Source organism: Argiope bruennichi, chromosome 7 (genome assembly GCF_947563725.1).
Source record: "Argiope bruennichi chromosome 7, qqArgBrue1.1, whole genome shotgun sequence".
NCBI classification, from domain to species: domain Eukaryota; kingdom Metazoa; phylum Arthropoda; class Arachnida; order Araneae; family Araneidae; genus Argiope; species Argiope bruennichi.
Genome location: NC_079157.1, coordinates 72,070,076 through 72,091,811, shown reverse-complemented (window position 1 = coordinate 72,091,811; position 21,736 = coordinate 72,070,076). Strand labels below are relative to the sequence as shown.

The 21,736-nt window shown below is 28.7% G+C and overlaps 1 protein-coding gene across 2 annotated transcripts in view; it reads left to right on the top strand.

Moving 5' to 3' along the window:
* The window catches only part of LOC129976286 (homeobox protein unc-42-like), a 62,665-nt gene extending 41,789 nt beyond the window's left edge, over window positions 1–20,876 (top strand). For both annotated transcript variants that reach the window (XM_056089773.1, XM_056089772.1), the window contains 3 exons: window positions 2,807–2,887; window positions 5,390–5,667; window positions 19,993–20,876. In XM_056089773.1, the coding sequence (XP_055945748.1) occupies window positions 2,807–2,887; window positions 5,390–5,667; window positions 19,993–20,379 (746 nt within the window). In that variant the 3' untranslated portion in view covers window positions 20,380–20,876. The remainder of the gene's footprint in view (window positions 1–2,806; window positions 2,888–5,389; window positions 5,668–19,992) is intronic.
* The last annotated feature ends 860 nt before the right edge of the window (window positions 20,877–21,736 follow it).

Below are 21,736 nucleotides of genomic sequence, written 5' to 3'. Positions count from 1 at the left end.
AAATAAACAAATAAATAAGATTTTTGAAGTTTATTTTTTAAACTAAAAAAAATAGTTTGAATATATTTCTTTGTCAAAGAAGTGAATTCATTATCAAGTAATTCTTATTGAAAGCGGCAAGCCAATATGCTTTTGTAATCTATCACGTATTTTTCAACTGCTCTTAGTAGTATTATGTCACAGCACAATGAAACATATAGTGAAGTGTTAAATCATAATCTATTATGTTTACCTTGTGATAATGAATTTATTTAACTCCATTAACCAGCGCCAGAAATTCCAAGTGAATTCAAAGTTTGATTCTGAGTTATTTATCTGACAATGCATGCTTTTCAGATAATTTAAATCTCTCCTCTTTAAAAAAGGAAGAAAAATGAAACTCTGCTTAACATGTGACTATTTAATCCATTAAAATAAATCGTTGACATATTTAAGTCATCCTTATAGAGAATAAACCAAATATTTTTGTGAAACCTTAATTGTTCAAGTCTGTTACTTTTCTATTCTTGCCATTATTGATCAAAATTAAAAATCAGATTATATCATATACTGTGCTATTCAAAAACGGAAAAAAAGCGAATTAATAATTAGTGTTCGATTATATGGTGGACTAAGATGCGATTTTAAGGGACGAATGTGGGGATGGGGAAGCACGATTACGTGGAAGAGAAGTCACTGAGCAAAAAGTGAGTTCTCGCTTTTCCTCGAGATAATCTACTCCAATGACAATGCTGGAAGGATTGATGCCGATGATAGAAGATGAGGTTCATTGTATTTATATAAGACGCGTAACTTTTAAAAAGTGCGGTAGAAATAAATAAAATTTATATTTAATTAATGTGTAAATGACTAATATAATTTCTAATTCAGAAATACAAATAAATAATTTACCTAAAATAATTCCATTATTTTCCTTTATTATTTTCTTGTGTATGAGGCTTACAGCAAGAAAGTATTTTTATCCTCAAAAAATTCGAACTCACGATTTATTTTTAACCTTCCTCAGTCTGATAAGCACATTTTTGGAATATATATATTATCTCTGAGCCCGATAACTAAAAAAAAAATATATCATAAAGCTACATTCATGTAATTTGATATATATTTGTAACATCAAATATACGTTGATATATATTTGTAACATCAAATATACGTTGATAAATATTTGTAACATCAAATATACGTTGATATATATTTGTAACATCAAATATGTGTTGATATATATTCGTAACACTATCAAACAAAGGACTAAAAATCAAACAGAACGCTGCTTTTCCATCTCCTGCATATATTTGTGTGTGTGTGTGTGTGTGTGTGTGTGTGTGTGTGTGTGTGTGTGTGTGTGTGTGTGTGTGCATAGTTTTACTGAATTTTGAGTGAAATCTATCAAGAAGCAGACTAAAAACTACTATGAGTTAGTAAAATAAAGTTTGTATGTTATCTTGTCACTGAAGTTATATCAAATCTTAGACTCATTAGTCATAATGAAAATTTTCAAAAACGTATGCGATATGTTTCACTGCAGGAAAAAAAAATTCATATACAAAGCATGCCATATTATGTATTAAGATAAATATCGAGTTTTAGATTTTTTGAACACCAATCTCTCGATTTCTTTTATTTATTTTTTTAGATAAAACCGTGGGCTTTTTCATATCTGCATATAAAGCTTATAAGCTAATACAAATGCTCTTGCAAAGAAGTTCATTTCTATCCATATCCAATGCTATTACAGCGTTATCCGATGACTTTAGAAATAATCCGATGCAAATTCTGCGTTGATGTAGGCAAAGGGGTGAGGGGATTGAATTTCTAAATCTATATTATTGTTTCCCATTCGTATTCATCTTAAAGCAGAATCTGAGATTCATGAACATAAACTTAAAAACGAAGTTATTTTAAAAATTTGATCAAAATAACAGATTTTATCTACATGAAATCTTCAAGATTATGAAGAATACAATTTGAAAAAGTAGGATTACCATGATAATAATAATAAATATTTGTTTGAAATGCAGGAATTTTCTAGGAATTTTATATTGACATCTTATTATTTTTATTTTTTTAATTTTTCTTTCTTTTTTTTTTTAATATATCTTATTAGAAAGATAAATTTTCGCTTCATTTCAATTGAAGCGCATTTTTTAATTCCCTCTCCCATTCTTGCTTACTTCGTATTTTCTACAAGAAAATTCTTAATGCAATTACTTATAAAACTTTTCGGTAGACAAATTTTATTCAATTTTTCTTTTAAATTAAATTATCAGAAATTAGTATTGTTGACTTTATTCGCGTATATAATTCTTATTGTTATTTTCTAACTCCCAATGCTTATTCAAGTTCAATTCAAAAATTTCTAAATATTAGAAAACTAAAATCCTTTCCTTATTAAAATGTTTTGTGACCATTTTGCTGATATAATGAGTGAAGAAATATGGCATTATATTCAGCACAAAATGTCAACTTTATGCTGAGAATTAATTTAATATCCTTATATCATATAAAACGAGTATGTATTTGAAAAAATTGATACAATACGATATATTTTAGATCAATATTTAATTCAGCCATTTAATAAGGTGAAAAATAATTTTTATTTAATAATTTAAAACAGACATTATTTATTTGATTTTTTAATTTTTTACTCAAAATTATTACACACATGGAGCAAGAATGGGCATATTTTTTTTTAGAAAAAACTTGCACAGTATTATAGATTTTAGATGAATGAATTATTTTCTTTAGTCATTTAATAACTTGAAGAAAACTAATGTTTATTTATTTTTTTCTTTTTTCGGTTGTGTAGCTGTTCAGGGTCGTCGAATGGTTTTCTACACGATGCCCACCTCCGTCACGTCGTCCACCCTCAGACACGTCCAAAACGGAGGTAAGCCCTTCATCATTAGGTTCTTTGCCTCTTAAGGCACCGAATAAGATTCATAAGTCTTTATCTCTTATGAGAGTAAACAATAGTCTCCAAATTAGCGAAATCAAATAATTGAATTTAAAAATAATATTTAGAATAGGAAACAAATTTTTTGATTATATATTAAATAAATTTTCAAAAAATTTAGCTTAAATTTTAAATAAGAATAGACAGCTACACATTTGAAATTAATATATCCTTTTTTATTAATACTTGACAGATAAAAATAAATATTATTTAAATATGTCTGTGGTTTACATCTTCCATATCATTTTTTTTTTTTTTTTTTTTGCATACCATTTTAAATATCTTACTGAATTTCCTACGTTCCACTATTATATATAAACGGAACTCTTAAATCATTAAAATAAATGAAAAATTGATACAAACATATGAAATTTCTAAATTATTATAAATCATTGTTTCTTATTTTTGGATTTATATATTAACAAAATATACATCCTATAAGTTTGATTTTCAAAATGAGGAAGAAAAGAATTTCTTTTCTTGCACCCTTTTTCTTACCGATTTGTTTCGCACTGATGGACTTGTTACACAGAGTGGGAAATGTTGAAATGAATTAACAAATGGGAAGTTTAAAAAAAGCATTAATTTTCAAAACAGATGTTACTGAAAGTTTTAAACATGCGTTATCCTTCGACTTTCCCTATCACGTAGATTAATAAATTAGCTTCATGATTTTTTTTCCTGAATAAAATTATTTGAAATCATGAAGATAAAGTAAAATGTAGTTTGAAAAACTTTACATTGATTTTCAAAAAAAATTCTTAATTGGATGTTCAAGTTTAAAACTACTTTCTCTACTCTAAATTACTAGGTTATTTTATTAGACAAAATATTAAAAATAATCAGTGAAAAATGGACTTTATTTTACGCACTGTATTTTTGAGCAGTTATTCAGTGCTGAAAATAAAAGAAATTACACGCATTGACATTACAAAATCGTCTTCTTGTTATTTTTTAAAAATTTTTGTTTCTTTTATTGAACAGTAAATTTCAATATGTAACATCTTCCTGAAATTTTCTTTCATTATTAAAGTTAAATCAACGGCGATTAGGTGATGCTACTGCATACGTTGTGAATATCAACAAAGGCACTCTTAAAAAACATTTAATTAAAATTATAATTGGGACAAACATAATTTTATTCTTTCTCTGTAGTTATACATTAGAAAATGGTTCTTTCTAATCCAATTAATCAATTAAAAATAAAATCCTTAAGAAATAAAATTTTATTCCAAGGATAATATATTTACTGAAAAAAGATTATGCGAAAAAACAAAGAATTTTCCAATATCAAACATGTTACCTTCGACTCTGTTACAGTGTCTGTTTTTTTGTGGGGGATATAGTAAAAAAGACTAATTATTTTAATTGACACACATATATCTAAAAAAAATTTGCATTATAAAATGCAATATTAATGATTTTTTAATGTTTAAGTGTATTTGCTATAATATAGTCAAACTAAAATCTTAAATTATCTCATTTTTTTAGCCTATAATAATCAAATCAAAATCAATTCTATAAATGTAGAACAAAATCCTTATATTTTCAACCTCTACATTCCATTTTATAACTTTAAATTAAATATATATATATTTCTATATGAGGTGGCATTCGTAGCTTGACAATTGAAAAAATCAAACCATTCATATTTCATTGAGGACGCTTAAAATTAACTTAATTTTACTGCTTAAAAAAACTGAAAACAATTACTATTATTTCCGCGACCATCAACAAAGAACTAACAAGGAATAATAGCAATAACATAGTAAAATTTTTGATGTTTTGATTTATTCCTAATTAACCATAAGGGACAATTCTGCATCGATTCCTATAAAATCTGGATACTGATGAGATTGTTACAGCCTGCATAAACTAAGCTCCCATCTTCTCCAAACACTTTTGGATTTTCTTAATTATTCTATTCGATTCACTTTCTGAAAAATTTATTACATCACTTGAGATAAAATTTTAAATCTTCTGTAGGAAAAATTATCTAATCTTGCAAAACTGAGTGGCAAGATCCAAGGTTAATGTATTTTAATAGATACATAATTTTTTTTTCTAAAAATTTGTATGCTAATCCTCTTAATGATATTACAAACAAAAAAAATATTACGCATTATTACGTTATTATTATTTACCCTTTGTTATGCATTTATACTTGTATTGCGATGATCTCAAGAAACAAAACCAATAAATACAAATTACAAAATACAACCTGACAAGGAAGATTAATAATTAATAGATACATGAATAACGCTTGGGCACGACTTTAGAAAATAAGAATTATTCTTGAAAATCCGGCTTGGAAGTCAATAGTATATTTCTTAAGTTGAACCACATTTTGGTTAGATGAATGAAGGCGAAAACGTTTAATTTGAAGAATAGATATTGTTTTTTAATGTTGACTGAGTAGCAATGTTACTTTTGCAGTGTTGAGCGCAGCTACAGAAGGTGCCTTCAAGAAGCTGAAAGTCGAGACGAGTCCTAGTCTGGTGACGTCAGCAAGCAGTCTGACGCCCCCCACGACGACGCCGGGGTCGAGTGCGAGTACCTGTCCTCCCACCCCCGCCCGACGTCGACACAGGACCACCTTCACACAAGAACAGCTCCAGGAGCTCGAAGCAGCTTTTGCCAAGTCCCACTATCCGGACATCTACTGCAGAGAGGAGCTCGCCAGAATTACCAAGCTCAACGAAGCTCGGATCCAGGTGAGAAAATCCGTTAATTCATTTATTCTTTCCTTTGAGTTTCATTTTGTTACTCTAAAAGAAATTGACCATTCGGTTACAAAGTTCTAAGGTGGAACAAAAATAATTGCCGTCTTTTTTTTTTTCCTTTACAGACTAAAGCTTTAATTTTGAAACAGTGAATAAACTTTTAACAACTTTTCTTATTGCTATCTATAACAGCTAACTATCTTTCACTATTCACTAACTCACTTACATAAAACTTCTAATTCTTAACAACAAAACACTGAAAAAAGTACAATATATATATATATATATATATATATATATATATATATATATATATATATAATTTAATGCCTCAAGGTCTGAGTTCCGTAAAGGGTAAATTTAACTGTTCACCCATTTTGCAATTTTTTTTTATTTTTTTTTTGAGTTTCTACAGATAAGTATAATCTTATGTTATCATGGAAGAAATCTGATACCTAAATCTTCTGCTATTTCAAGAATTTTCTTTGATTACTTCATCTAATTTTCCCTATCTCTGTCAATACACATTTGAATCAATATAAAATATCTCTGCAATTCCTCTTAATGGCACAATCTTTCTTTGAAGAGTGTCAGCTTTCCATCTGATTTGTACTGGTTCATCTCAAATTCTCTGGGAATTTTTTTATTGATATAATTGCATGTTATCTATTCTTCACTGCCGTTTATCATTCGCTTTAAAATGGACCCTTTTCAATGTTTGGTGCATCAACCGTACATTTTACACGCCGTGTTTTTCTAATTTTCTTTAATTATTGTGTAATTCAAATATTGAACTGCTTAAAGCTCGCGGTTTTCATCGGATTGGTGATTGAAAATTGAACTTGGGGTCCTTCTCTAATTTCAAGGACTTAATTATGATGATTGAAATCAGTTATTATAATCAATTTGAGTTGTTAGACGAGTGAAAAGTTGATAACCTCCTAGCAAAAAACAGCCAAAATATAATTGGTAAACAAATTCTGATATTTATGTTAAGTAATCATCAACACTATAAATTCCATGTATTTTTGTAATTACCAAAAAATTCCTTTCTTTCAAGAAAAAAAAAAATTATGTATATATATGATGAAAATTTTCTTTTTCTAGACTCCACGTTAAAATCAACATCATACAAACATCTCTAAATAAAATTATAAATAACTTACATCAAAAGTAAAATTTAAGTATCAAATATCTAATATCAAATGACATAAATCATATGCATGATAAACATATTTCTTTGTAAAAACCACAATTATTTTTCCACCAATTTCATAAATAAGCCCTTGGACATTCTCTATAATGCAGTAAAGCAATGAAGAAAAATTTTAACAACACAATTTCCAAATATTAATTAATATAAAACATTCATTTACAAATATTATTTCTGAATTATAATACTGTGCATAATAATATAATTTCAAGATTCACGTGCTGGTTCATCAATTCCGATACAAACTATGCAGCTGCAGCGAGTTTCGTGTAATAAATCTAGTTTGAACATTGGTTTCAGCAGTCCATGATAGATCAATCAATGTGTTTCTCTTATTTTCAACTTCTACCTTATCAACGAATATCTATTATCTCGGACTTCACAAATCTGCATCGCCTAGAACCTGGTATTTCAATAAAACTTTTCTTCAAAGAAAGCTGCTTTGCATCTGCAACCCTTACGAAAACACAGGTTAAAGTAATCTTTATTCCCTCTAAATTTTGATCATTATTGGTAGCCTGCACATAGAACTAAGTGATGGTCTTAAATTATCAACATCTCATATTGTTGTAAATGAGATTTTGAAATGAAGATATGCTTTCTCTAATTTTAAGTCATTATGCGATAAGACGTGCACTATATTTTTACGGCCTATTAGTGTTACGTATTCCAATCTGCCATCTTCAATATAAATTTGTTTATCGCAAAAGTAGCGATACAGCAGAAGAAGAGAATTAAACGATCTACAAAATAATTACACTCACAAAAAATTAAGCGAGTTGAGCTAGGATACGATTCCACACAAAATGGGGAGAAAAAAAAAATCTACTGCGTCCAAGATCTGAAAATATTGGCACAAGATCCGAAAGAAAATTATTATCCCTTGTTGAGACTATCCTTTGACTTTGTATCAAGTACTAGAATCATGGATAGGTAGGAAATACAGCATGCATCTTTGTTTTCCAGAAACTCTGAGCAATAATTGTTTTAACTTCCAGATCTGATAATCGTCAAAGTATTTCAAGGCTCCTGTGAATAATTAAATTAATTTTTTTTTATTATTTCATATTAAAAGAAAGGAAGTTTACTCTAAAATAAACAGTATTTATTGATGGTAGCAAAATCTTGCTCATTTAGTCCCTCTTTCGCACAAAAATAAACCAGTTTAAACTAAAGCAAATCAATAGTGATTTACAAAGAAACATAAAAAAATGCTTCAAGATAAACTTATTAAAAAATTAATAATCGATCGAATTACAGATTGAGAAGAATTCGAATGCCCTTATAATAAACAGTTTGTTTTTGAACTATTATACCATCAGTTTCCGCAACATTTTAAGAGCTTTACTTGTTTATGACTACTCAAGATTGGTGGAAAGTTTTGCATCCAGTTACGCCACTCGACGGCTCTAAAGAGATAACGCGTTGTGACAATTTTAATACTTTTAATCAGTAATCTCTGTTCGAAGAATTTAATTTGCTTTTTAAATCTCTTAGATTAGTAGAGTATTATTTATTATTCATGCAAGTCATTTATTCAATTATTCAAGCCAATAAGTCAAACGTGCGAGTCAATTATTTATGATATTTCATATAATACGGTGCTGTAATAGTCAAAATATAATATCATAAATATTTCATTTTTATTTTATAATAATAAAAATCTCATAACATATTTCCTATCATCTAATGAAGTAATGAATAAGAACTTCAAATCTTAATGGCATGATATCTGGCGTTACTTTTACCTAGATTTTTTAAATCTATTTTTATATTTTAGAAATGATTTCATTATTATGATTCTTATTTGTATGAATTTAGTGATCTAGAGTCCAGTTTAGTTTAAGTCTAGATCAAATCATCTAGACTTAATTTTTTGGCAATTTAAATTCCCATCTCTAACACATTCAATCGAATCAGTTTAGCATGAAACAACTACATAGAGAACACAAGGCCATTACAAGTCTTGAAGTACATGAATTTTTGAACTTCTTATTTGTTGCAGTTTTTAAACTGGATAACCCCCAAGATAGTTTCTTTTTAGAATCTAAATTAAAACCTAATTTATTGAGTACAGAAATATCTATTGAAATTCTTTACCACAGACTTGTATGATTTAAGATATTCTGGAGTATTTTCCACTTTAACTTACTTCAGGCATCTCGAATCGACCACATTTACCTCTGTCACCACTTTGACCAGACGAGCTAGCCAATCATTTTACTCTAAAAGGAACGATATCGGGCCAATCACACCCGGAACCCCAAGAACCCCTGTGCAGACGAAATCATATCGAAGTATAATTACATAACAGTGATTCAAAGATCAATGCGGCTGTCTCCTGCTACGGATATTGCCACGACTAATGGCTCGTTCTCCCGTTGGGAGGTGTCTAAAGTAAGCTCATTACCCGCGAGCACATAATGTCAGCTCGTTTAAAATCCTTCGTTTCCACACACACATTGTCGCACGTGTGTGGGCAAATAATTGAGCGGGGTCACCTCACTAATATAGTTTATTGAGTGAGGGAGGGCGTTGCGCAGAGCACACGTTGACACGCTTCACCACTTATTGCATTCGCGCCCGAAAAGCAGGGCACATAACGAAGAGATCGGAACTCTAATCTGATTTCTCGCCATTGCAGCGCACCGACAATGAGACTAAAGTAATTTTTAGGGGAACTTTATCAGACCCTTGTCCTCCTTCCCTCACCCTTTTCCTTTTAGCCAGGGAACCTTCCAAATCAAATCCGTTAAGTTTCGCCGAGGATATATCTCTGTCTTTTCTCTGTGTGTGTCTCCCTTCGCCATTACTGGTTCCACTGATTGCAGGCGTACTTGGGAAGAGAGAGTGAGAGAGGAAATGGTGGTGCAAAAGGGACTTGGAGGAAAAGGCAACGGTGGTGGTGGAACTCCGGCTTTTTCGGGCGTGCGATGAAACGTCTTCAAGTCCATTACGTTCCCGGTGCCCGAGAGAAAATCGAATTTGCAGCCTGCAGTGAGTTGTCGCTGCGGCAGCTACGGCGCAGGGATGCCAATCTTCATTAAGGGTGCTGGAGCAAGAGCGGGGAGCGCCTTCCCGCCTTAATGCGGCTCTTTCCTTTCAACCCTCGCAGCAGCCTCGCGCTGCTGTAAGTGGCTGATGGGGGATAGGGCGGGAAGGCCCTCTTTTCCTTCAGAAACAGCAGGGAGGGGTGGATGCTCTGGCGAAGAGAGTAGGAACAAGAAAAACAAGCGGCCTTCATTTGGTATGACAAGAGCGTACGCGGAAAGCCAGGCGAGCGGCAGTAATGGATTCTGCATATGAAACGGGCATTCCCTGCACCCCCGCCTTGCCTTCTGCACGCAGCTGTCTGTTGGGCTTCCCTCCACACACCCCAATAAAATCGGGTTATACGAATGCGAGAGGCGGCGGAAGATAAGGAAAGGTACAGAAAAGAACGAAGGAAAGAGAGAGAAAAAAATGGTACCAAAGTTTCGAAGTAAGCGCTGCGAATTATGTAAGTGAGCTACGGATCAAGTAGAAGTAACACACGCACAGCTGAGGTTCTGCTGTATCTTCGGCAAGGCTCTAAGCCGCCATCAAAAGGATTCGAGTTTTTACCCTTTCTCACCTTAAAGGAGCGCAGGAAAAGGAATAAGAACAAAGCAGCAATAGCAACAACAACAAAAAAAAATTACAGAGGAGTCTAAAATAAAAGGGCATCAACAATGGGATTGCACTGGCAACAAAAACCTCTTTGCACCATAGGAGGAATTTGTTTCCCACGTAAACAAGCATTCTTTTGCATATGCCTCAGGAATGAAGGAAACTCGTGCAACGGCGATAGAAGAGGGAATAAATCTTCCGAAGAAGGGGGAAAAAAACTGCGTTCTATATGCAAATTTTAAAGTTAGGATTCAAAACTTAGAGGGCAAGAAAGGAAATAAGGACGATGCAGCATCTTTATCAATTATGCATAAGGCGAAGCAACGTGCCCCGTTGGGCTTTAAGGATTCTTGTATGCAAAAGTAAATTCTTTTCTTTTCTTTCTTTTTTTTCTATCAAGCGGAAACATTTCTGATGTTCAGTCTCAGCAGATAAGACGTTGTTTGCCACAGGTTTTCCGCATCGAATACCCAACGCAATAAAGACTTTACTTCGTAGTGGTAAATGGCTTTTAATGCTGAAGACCGTTTTTGGTTTACCGGAAATCCATCTAGTTTTCAAGCAATCTTGCGCATAAATAACTTTTCTGTAACTTGTTTTGCTACAAAAACACATACATATTTCCCTAAAGTGGAAGAATTTCCCTATGCATTTTCTGCTTTCTGTCTATAGACTAGTAAAAGAAAGTAATCTTGTGAAGCGGAAATTTTTACTAGTTTTTCCTTTTTTGAAGTTGGCAAATGCGATGCATTGTCCATAAAATCAGTTTTATTGTTTACGTCATACTTTGATTTAGTTTTCTTTCCAAAGCTCCCATTTTTTTCTCTAAACAGATTCTCTATCTGGTAGAAAAAGAGAAGTTCTATTCAGATTGTCCCATGAATAAATTTTGTTTTTTTATGCGCATTTCAGGCCGAGGTTAAATTTAAATGCTTTATTTAAAATTAAATCTTCATTTATAGCTAAAGATATATTTAAAACCATTTCATCCATTGCCTTCTCCATTTAGAATTAGCTTTATGTATTATCATTCGAAATTAACAAAATTTATAAACTTGTGCATAATTACATATATAATTTAATTTCATAATCGCGATGTATATTATTATTTTTGTCAAATATAACAATTGGTGCTTATTGTCAACTATTCGACAGAAATTATTCATCTTTTCATAAATTCTCAACTATAAAACCTTTATTATTACATATTTATTTATCTTGTATAGTATATAAAGAGAGAGAGAGAGAATAATTTTCATTTGAAAACAGAATTATTATTGAGGAATGAGGATAAAAAAATTTTAAAGTAATATTATTAAAGTTTTCATCAAAAATTTAGAACAAACTTATGCACGTTGTGAGGACAAAAAAGACAATAAAGCTTGCCAATTTCATTTTCCATACTTTAATTTATAAATGCTAAAAAAGTGTTTTTGTAAAATTTATAAGGTAATAAAGGTAAAAAAAATTGTGTAATGTGAAACAGCAATGATTAGGCTAATTTTAAATGCTGAAATATATAAATCCACCTCTAAATTAAGAAATACACACACACACACACACACACACACACACACACACACACACACACACACACACACACACACACACACATATATATATATTATATATAGGAAGTCAAGACAATTATCTTTAATATACATATCACTAGCCTCTTTTCGCCTGAAATTTGAGCTTTCCTGACTATTAAGCTATTACTATGCATTTATTTAAAAGTTGATATTACTAGATAGGTGGGAAAATTTGAATGAATTTGAATTTACATAATTTCATTGCACGCGCAAATTAAAAATTGCATATGTTTCGAAATAAAAGAATTGAAAATCCTAATTTGGTGTTAACAATCAAAGACAGTTGTTCTTTTTATATTTTGATTTTAACATGAATGAAGGATGAAACTGATTTTTCGATGTAACTAGGAAATTAATTTGAATTACAACATAACTATAAGATCATTTTTACAAATTCTGTAGCAATTTAAATTTTAAGAAAATTATTAAAATTAGAGAAAAAATGCATGAAAATGAATTTGGCAATATAAAAGAAATATAAAAAGTCTTTAGGGTAGTATAAAAGTAATTTTAATAAGATAATTGTTTTGGACGATGTAGCAGAAAATTTTTATTAAATTAAAAGTTGACATTTAGCTTCCTGTCTTGAAGATCATTTCTGCCAAATTTCTTCAAAAGCGGATAAAAACTGTAGAATTAAATAAAAAGAAACACACAAACAAGCATTCATTTTTATTTGAGCAGATATTCTTTGTTGGAAATACTTAGCATTTATTTATAATAAATTAATATTTAGGTATTTAATTATTTAATAATTAATTAATTAGCTTTTTATATTATTAATTCATCTAATTTATTATTTACACACATATTTCAAACATTGATTCGTTTCGTATTTCATTTCGTATATTTTATTCATTTTAGAGTTACCTCTTAATATCATTTCTTTAAACTATGAAAATCAGATATGTTAATTAAACTTACTTTAATTATAAATATATTATATTTGATTTCATTTTTTATATATATTTTCAGTTTGCAATAATACTTTTGTTTTACAAAAATGAGTACGTTCTTAGCAACTCTATATTTTTTTTATTAAACTACAAAGAGATTATTCAGATTCATTTAATTTATTTTTAAAAGAATCTAAGTCATCTCTTTGTCATCAAACCCGATTCATGTTAAAATGATAAAATTTAAGAGAGTATTACTAAATGTATTTTGAAATCCATTCCACCTCTTTCATAAGAATAAAGAATGTTATATTACAGCAAATCAAGTTAAATGTTCGATTATATTTTATTGAGACCACTAAAGAAAATCAAAATGTTCTAAGTTATCGAATGTAAAATGCATTTAATTGAATTTTGGAGAAAAGATAATTAATAAAATAGCTAATTGGATATAAAAGATGAAAATAATCTGTGAAATACAAACGCTAACTACTTAAAATTGGATATTTGTTGGAAACTTCATTCTGTTTAGGACTAAATATAAATTCATTTTTTCTTAATTTTTATATCGCATTTAATTAACAGTATACATATTTAAAGAAAAATTTTCATTAAAAGTCATTAAACTGTAGAAAATTTGAATTATTAATTCTGACTCTCAAAGATTTTTACCTTCTTATCTACAAAAGAAAGCTGTTGCAATCATCAAAATATTTGAACTTTAGATTTTGACGATTCTCCACATTGCAGAACTTACTAAGTCCGAAAAACACATTTTTGGAACTGTGCCAGGCTCTCTATTCGTCTATCTGTCTATGAACGCGATAACTCGAAAACGCTTTGAGCTATACGAATGAAATTTAAAATATGGTCTATTCCAAATTTGTAAATTGGTATCAAATTTTGAACGAAATGCATTCAGAAAAAAACGATCTTTCCGGCTGTTCGAATATAAGCTAAGATGATAAATACAAAACTAAGAAATCTAAATATATAAAATTCGGCACACAGATTTAATATCAAAAGGGTATTTATATTTCAAATTCGGTATCAAATCCATCGAGGGATCAACCGTCTGTCGATCTTACAAACTTGTCAACGTGATAAATAACTCAAACACAGAATGCTTAAAATATATGAAACTTCGTATATGATTTTGTGATTACAGTTGTAGCTCTGTGTCAAATTTTAATTTTAATTGGACGGAAAAAATGCAGTTCAAAATATACATTCGGTTTTCCGGTACACTCCAATAATTAATAGCCAAAAATTTTATCTCTAATAATCTCTTTTTTATAGTTCGTCAATGGCATACGTTTAATAATTTTCTGGTACAATTAATAGAGAATATATGAAAACGTTTTGGTGAGAACACTAAGGCTTGTTTATTTTTACAATTTATTAAATATTGCCAACGATTATAGGCAATCATAAATGTATCATATAAGGAAATTATATTGAACTTTATTAATAAACTTTCTGGATATTACACATTATCTACAAACTGGGATTAGTTCAATGTAAAACATAACTTTTCTTAGCAACTTCTATTTGTTAAATTTCATTTACTCTCTTCATGCTGATCTACAGTTTTGCTTAACTACATCTTTCCGCTTTTGTACTTAAAATTCTAATTTTAAATTTCAAATATATTTTTCTCAATTGTCATATATTTATAGGATTTTTTAAATATTTATATAAAATATTACTTAATATTAGTTTTTAAATATGTATATAAAAATATTTATATTAAATCTTTTTATTTTTATTCAATTACATTATTTATTTTATTTTATTAATAAATATTTATGAGCCAAACAAAACATATAAATTAAATGCCAACTTTACAAAGAAACTAAAAAAGCAGGATGTAGTTAACCGTATACCAAAGATTATAAATACTGTAATTAATTTATTATAACAGAATATTATATTGTTTATAGTAATATGAAACTAAGCAATAAAGAGCATAGTCTTTCTTGTTTCTGCAGTCTGTATTTGTAGCACGAAAAAGTATTGATTTTATCTAGTTACAATTTTTGTTTTGGCAATTTTTATATAAATGAAACTTTGCCGTTAACTTCTTTTTTTTAAAGAAATATATTTAACGGCACTCCAACTTTTGAAATATAAGGCAATCTGTTTAATGCGCTTTTTAAAGATTTCAGTGCAAGAGAAATATCGCCTGAGGTAGTCAACAATTTTAGAAACAATAACTCTCACTTTTACCAATCGACTTTCAATTCGTTTGAAGCCATCTAATCTCTTCTTTTTTTGTCAAGTTTCTTTCTTTGAGCATATCAGAACCCATTTCAAAAGGTTTTCGAATCCATCTCATTCGTTCTGCTAAAAAGCCATTTCGTCCCAACAGGATCCAATATCCAACTCGCTGCTTCTATTCTTTTTTGAAGCAGAAAGAGTGATTGCTTGATCCTTTTAGAGCGAACATTAAATGTCTGCTTTGGTAGATAATGCAACTTAAGGAGACTGGATTTTATTTCACCTTTTATTGAGGAAAAAGTTTTCTTCTTCTAAGAGAAAAAAAATTGCCTCGAGTTTTTCTTCGAACAATTTGTTTTCGAATTTTGATAGAATATTAATCTTAATCGGAGTTAAGGATGTATTATAATCACAGACTGATTTCATATGAATTTTTTTTCCTTAATCTGTTTTTAAAAGGTAAAAATACACTTATATGGATTTTATGAAATGGTTTTGCAAATTTAAATGACAAAAATATATTGTAAACAGTAAAAATATGTCCTATTTATGAATGAATTATATTTGAATTAGCATTTTCTATAACTTAAAAAAAATTCTTTACTTTAAAATGTATTCTTAATAAATTTTTTAGTATTTTAAAAATTCTCATCATTTTCCTTTTTGAAATGCTATTAAGAATTTACCCTTAATAAGGATGAATTCTGAATTCAAAATGGATAGAAAATCATTTTCCAAATAATCGTAGCTTTTATTATTATTATTTTTTCTAATTCTAACGAATACAACTTAAATAGAATTGTGATATTTAAATATCATCGGCAAAAAATAAACATTTTTTAAAAAATTACAAAATACTAATTTACAGGATAGAAATTATAGAAATTTCATGAATATAGAGACGAGTATTTTGTAATTTTTTTAAAATTTATAAATATCTTCAATTATTTATTACATTTTACAAATGTTTTGAAATATTAATATAAATAAAAATTAATGCGGCTATGTAGGTATATATTTCCACCGAAATAGCTGAGTTGAATTCAATCAAACTTAACACACTTATTATTTAAGACACTTATTATTATTACATTTGGGCATTTTTAGTACTTAAAACTGCTTGTATTTGAAATAATTATTTAGTGCTTCTTTTATTCTACTTAAAAAAGGAGTATATAATAATTATGCATGAATAGTGCCATATTATTTTTTTTCCACAGTGAAGTTTCATTGTCAACTTTTCAGAAAAAAGTATTTCGTTTACTGTAAAAAGCTAGTTATCATCATTTCTATAGAGCAAACAAAAGCAAAGTTTTATTTGAAATATAGGTCCAAAATTTCTTATAAATACTGTAAGGTTACATAATATATTTGCTTCCACAGTATATAAGAAAGTAATTATCGATTTAGAACTTGAAAAGGCAGAAAAATGTAAACGGTAGGCAATGAACAAAATTTTTTGAAGCACTTGACAAGGAATAGATCTTATGAAAGAAATTTTTGAGTTATTATTAAATCATTTTGAAAAAAGAAGTATTTATTACTGCTAATATGTAAAGAAAGCCTTTATCTTAGGATAAAATTATATATGATGCATTATATATGATTCTCATTGAAATTCTAAGACAATTTATACCGAACTTCTAGAATAGTTTTTTTTTTACATTAAGTATCTCAAATAATAATAAAATGATAATTAATTTACTGTTAAAATCACAGTAAATATGTATTTACTAATATGAAGTACGCAGTTTGCACTAATTAATAATTTCTGTTATTTTTAAAGTTATTAACAATAGCATTTCACATTAAAAGTAATAATATAGCTTACCATTAACATTTAAAAATTGATGGATTTGATGATAAGCATTCTTACTCTAACCGTAAAATAAAACTTTCAGGAAAGAGGTGGACATTTTTAAAGTACAGATTCACAAATTTGAAGCATATTTTAGTTAGGGCTATTTCGAAATCGTTACTTCGTTTCAGAAAAAAGTAATACCAGTAATGAAATTAATTAGCTAAATTATATTCTTGTTCAAATCTATACATAAATAAAATTTTATTGCAGAATACAAAAGAATACAAAACAAGCAATACCTTTTAACTGAATCATCAATCATTTAAAATTTGTTAAAATAAAGCACTTGTTTTGAATTGAAACCATGAATACTAATATGCATTTTTAATTTCCACTCTCTTACCAAATATGTCATTTCCTCATTGGATTCGCAGATTTCATAAGTATATTGTTGGCACATGTAAAATGCTAAAAGCGAATTAAGAAATCATTAGTGAAAAAGGAAAATTTAGAAAAAAAGAATCAATATAATTCTTTTTCAATACTATAAAATTCATTTTGCTATAAAAATGGTATACAAAATCAGATCTATTCATAAAGTAATAAAATATTTATGCTGGAGGAATAAAATCGAATTTTATCACATTTAGATTTTTTTTTAAATGACACTGACATTTTTACAGCAAAACTCATCAAACGAATAATGTGCATAATCTTGCTATTCTATACATAATTTTAGAAGACTCTTTAATTTTATTACATTTTTCTAGTTTTCCCAATGAATTAGAACAAACGGCGATATATTTTTTTATTAATGGCAGTTTATAATAAATAGTTATTTATTAGTATTATTTTTAGCGGATGTAATAAGCATATTTAATTAAATATGTCTGTTTAAGCAACAGATATGATTGTAATTATTTGTTTAAAATTAGAGCTATTTAATAAAGTAAAGGAAACAAATTTCATCTCATTAGACTGCTTTTAAAGCTAATTTTGTGCAATTGGTAAAATAAAAATTATAAATTTTCATAATTTAAACTTTCATTTCCTGTATAAATAAAATAAATTTTGTGTAAAATTAGACAAAAAATAAATCATTAATTCAATTTTATTTCCTAAATAGATCAATCCAGAAGACGTCAGAGTCATATTTATCAAGTGATTGTATCATATAGTAGCTAATTTCAATTGATATCACCTGCCCTCTACTTGGATAAGATGCACGATGAATTCCAAAATTTCTCGCATTTAACTTATATCATGTGAACATGCGTAGGTTCATTTACATAAGAATATTTAAGTGGTGATAAAATCATTAAAACCATCAGGATGAAACATTAGATATACAATAATTTTTAATACATTAGATCAAAAGTCGCAACATTTTGATAAAAATGCATATTTTTAACTAAATCCATGTTTTCTTAGAATACCACTTCTAAAACTTTGAACTGGTTTTGGATATACTATACTTATAGCGTTAAAATTATTAAGGTTATTAGTTGATTATAATTTTATGCATTAAATTTTGAATGAACTCATAAAATTAAAAATAATTCATCGCTTCTTTTTTTCAAAAAAAAAAAAAAATCCTTGGTATATTGCATGAAATTTCGATGAAATTCAAAAACCTTCTGATGTGCAAAATTTCAGTTCACGCTTCAGAATTTCATTTTATACAATATAAGTGTAGTGTGTCGTTTGCGAGGACAAATAGCGATATATTTTCATTTTAGAAAATACAAATATCACCACAATCCATTAATATTTAGAATTGGCTGTATAGCTATGTAAATAAAATGTTTGAATTCTCTTATGTATTTTAAATAACTTATCGATGTAAATACATGCATTTTAGTATTCTGGATATGTTTCAAGTTCTTCAATAAATTTGGTATTAAATTCATAGAATTTTCAGTGCATAAATTTGAATCTATTACAGCACTTTTACACAAAACAATGCCTCACGAGAACTTCGTTTATGTCTTGTAATTACACATTTATAAAGTAGCATTCTTGTTACAAACTATCAAAGTAATAAATGCATATTAGGATTATATATTCTTATTTTTCGAGTGAGCATTGAAATTTGCCCAAATGTAATGAAATATTTTTAGCAAAAAAACTTCGAGATCTTTTCGAAGACATTAACTTTTAAAATAAATTAGATTAGATAAATACATTAGAAAGTTTCTGAAAGAAAGTATGTCTCTAATCGCTTGGTTTTTAAAAGGCGAATTATTAAATCTATTTAATGCAAAGTCTATTAATTTTTTAAAATTTTTTTTATTTTATACAACAAATGTATGGTGATTTTAGCAAATGGTTTCTTTAGTTAGATGGATATGCCACGACTATTTTTATATCTAATAATAATGTCGATAAATGAACTTCTAAAGCATTAAAATAACTTTAAAGAAAGGAAGAAAACAGAACGAATTGAGCATGGTTAAAGGAACTTTGAGCTTACTTTCATCTTAACAACAATCATGGATCATTGATCTTGATCTAATAAATCGAACAAGATTAACCAGTCTTTAAAATCATAAACGGGAATAGATATTTACATATGCATCATGCAGTTTTCTTTTTTTTTCTTTCGATTAATTTTTGAATAATTTAATAATTGATATTTAAAGTATTTTTTTAAGTAAAGAGAGGAAAAAAAGATTTATTAAATAAATTGTATGAAACTATAAATATTTTTAATGATTGATTTCAGTTAAAATGAGTTTTAAAATAAATTGCAGATTTATTTTTCTTGCATTCCTTACTTTCATTTATTTAATTTGCAAAACTTTTTTGAACAATTATAATATACTGCAGAACAGGATATAATTAGCCATATGATGTATCACATTAGTTTCATAATTAGTCTCTTACCTAATTATAACTACATTAGGTTTTTAAATAATCTGTATTAAAAATTTAATCTTATTCCAGGTATGGTTCCAGAACCGACGAGCCAAGTACCGGAAGCAGGAAAAACAGTTACAGAAGGCACTCGCAGCGCCCTCTGTGCTCCCAACCTGCAACGGCGCCATGATGCGCAACATCTACCCGACGGCCACGGTGGCTTCGAGGGGCTATCAGTACCCACCTCCAAATGCCATGAACAGTATGGGCGGGAGGTACCAACCTATGGCCTCCAGCTACCCACCCATGGCAGCTCAGCCCTTCTCCATGGGCCATGCCAACCCTAACATGGCTGCGGCCATGAGGCAAGACGCAGATGAAGACTGGTACAACAAGAGCTTTCCTGCCCTCAGAATGAACACGACGCCGCATCCAAACCTCTCTGCGGCGCCCATGCTGCAGTACCAGACGTAATAGCATTGTGCAGTTTTGCACAGAAACATAAAAGAAAGTGATCGGGTGTTTGTTTTATGGCGTTTGGCAAGACCTCCTCAGCGAACCTTAGTTTGAAACGTCAAGGTGCTGGAGTTTCTTATCTATTTTACCCATGAAACAAGTATTTTTTATAACACGCTCATTGCCATTCGTTGGAAGAAACGGAACGTTTTATTCACGCAAATGAATAAAGAAAATGTTAAGTTATGAATCTCAAAGATATGAATATGTTAAGTTCATATTCGTTAACAAAGTTCCTGATGAATGGACTGGATTAACAGCACCTACTTTGTGTTCAGATGCGATGAATATTCTTGAAAGTCATTATAGTCATCACATAAAAATAGAAGAAATATAATTAGTCATTAAACAGTACAAGGGGAAAATGATATAAAAATCAAACAAAATCAGGAGAAATATTTGTAGGCATCAAGTAAAATCAGGGGAAATACATTTAGTCATAAAGTAAAATCAGGGAAAATGCATATAAAAGCAAAAAATAAATAAAATAAAAGCGTCATAAGCAAAAAAAAAAAAAAAAAAAAAAAAAAAAAATCAGAAAAATGATTATTAAAAATAGTTGCTAACCAATGAAAATAAATAAACTAAGTTTTCTTTAAATATCAGCTTTTTTCCAATTTCTAAATGTTACATTTCATATTTTTAGGACAATACAATATACATTTATATACATTTAATATACATTATTTAAGACATTAATGTACATTATGTACATTTCATATATTCTTTTCGTCCTTCTAAATAAAGTCTATAAATAAATCGAAATCTCTTCAAATTTACTTTAAAGAAAAATATATTTTTTCCACGAGCAAGTATATCCATATCATTTTGTCTGCAGCATATATCCTTAAGCTGATATATTTTTTTGCAAAACATTATACATACGTATATTTATTTACTTATATTTTGTTACCAATAATATGTTAATTTATTACTTAAATAAGTAAATAAATGAAAACTAAAGTAATATGATGAGATACATTATTTTTCATTTGTTTGGCATGCACGTTATACACTACGATATAGTTAAATATCTTCTTTGCATTCAATATATACTTGTTTTCGATTAAATTCTGCTATAAATATAATTTTTTTAATCATTATAAGGTCTCTTTTAGGAACAAACATGCTTATCATTTGAAAAAAGCGTCTACATTTCCCTTTTTCATGAAAATTTCAATAGTCATTTTTCTGAACTTTTCCAGATTTACTCTTTGAAAAATTTTTCTTTGAAATTTTAAATTTGTTATGTTAAAATTTTAAAATTTTTCCTGGAAATAAAATTATTCATATATTATTTTATCAAAGCAATTAA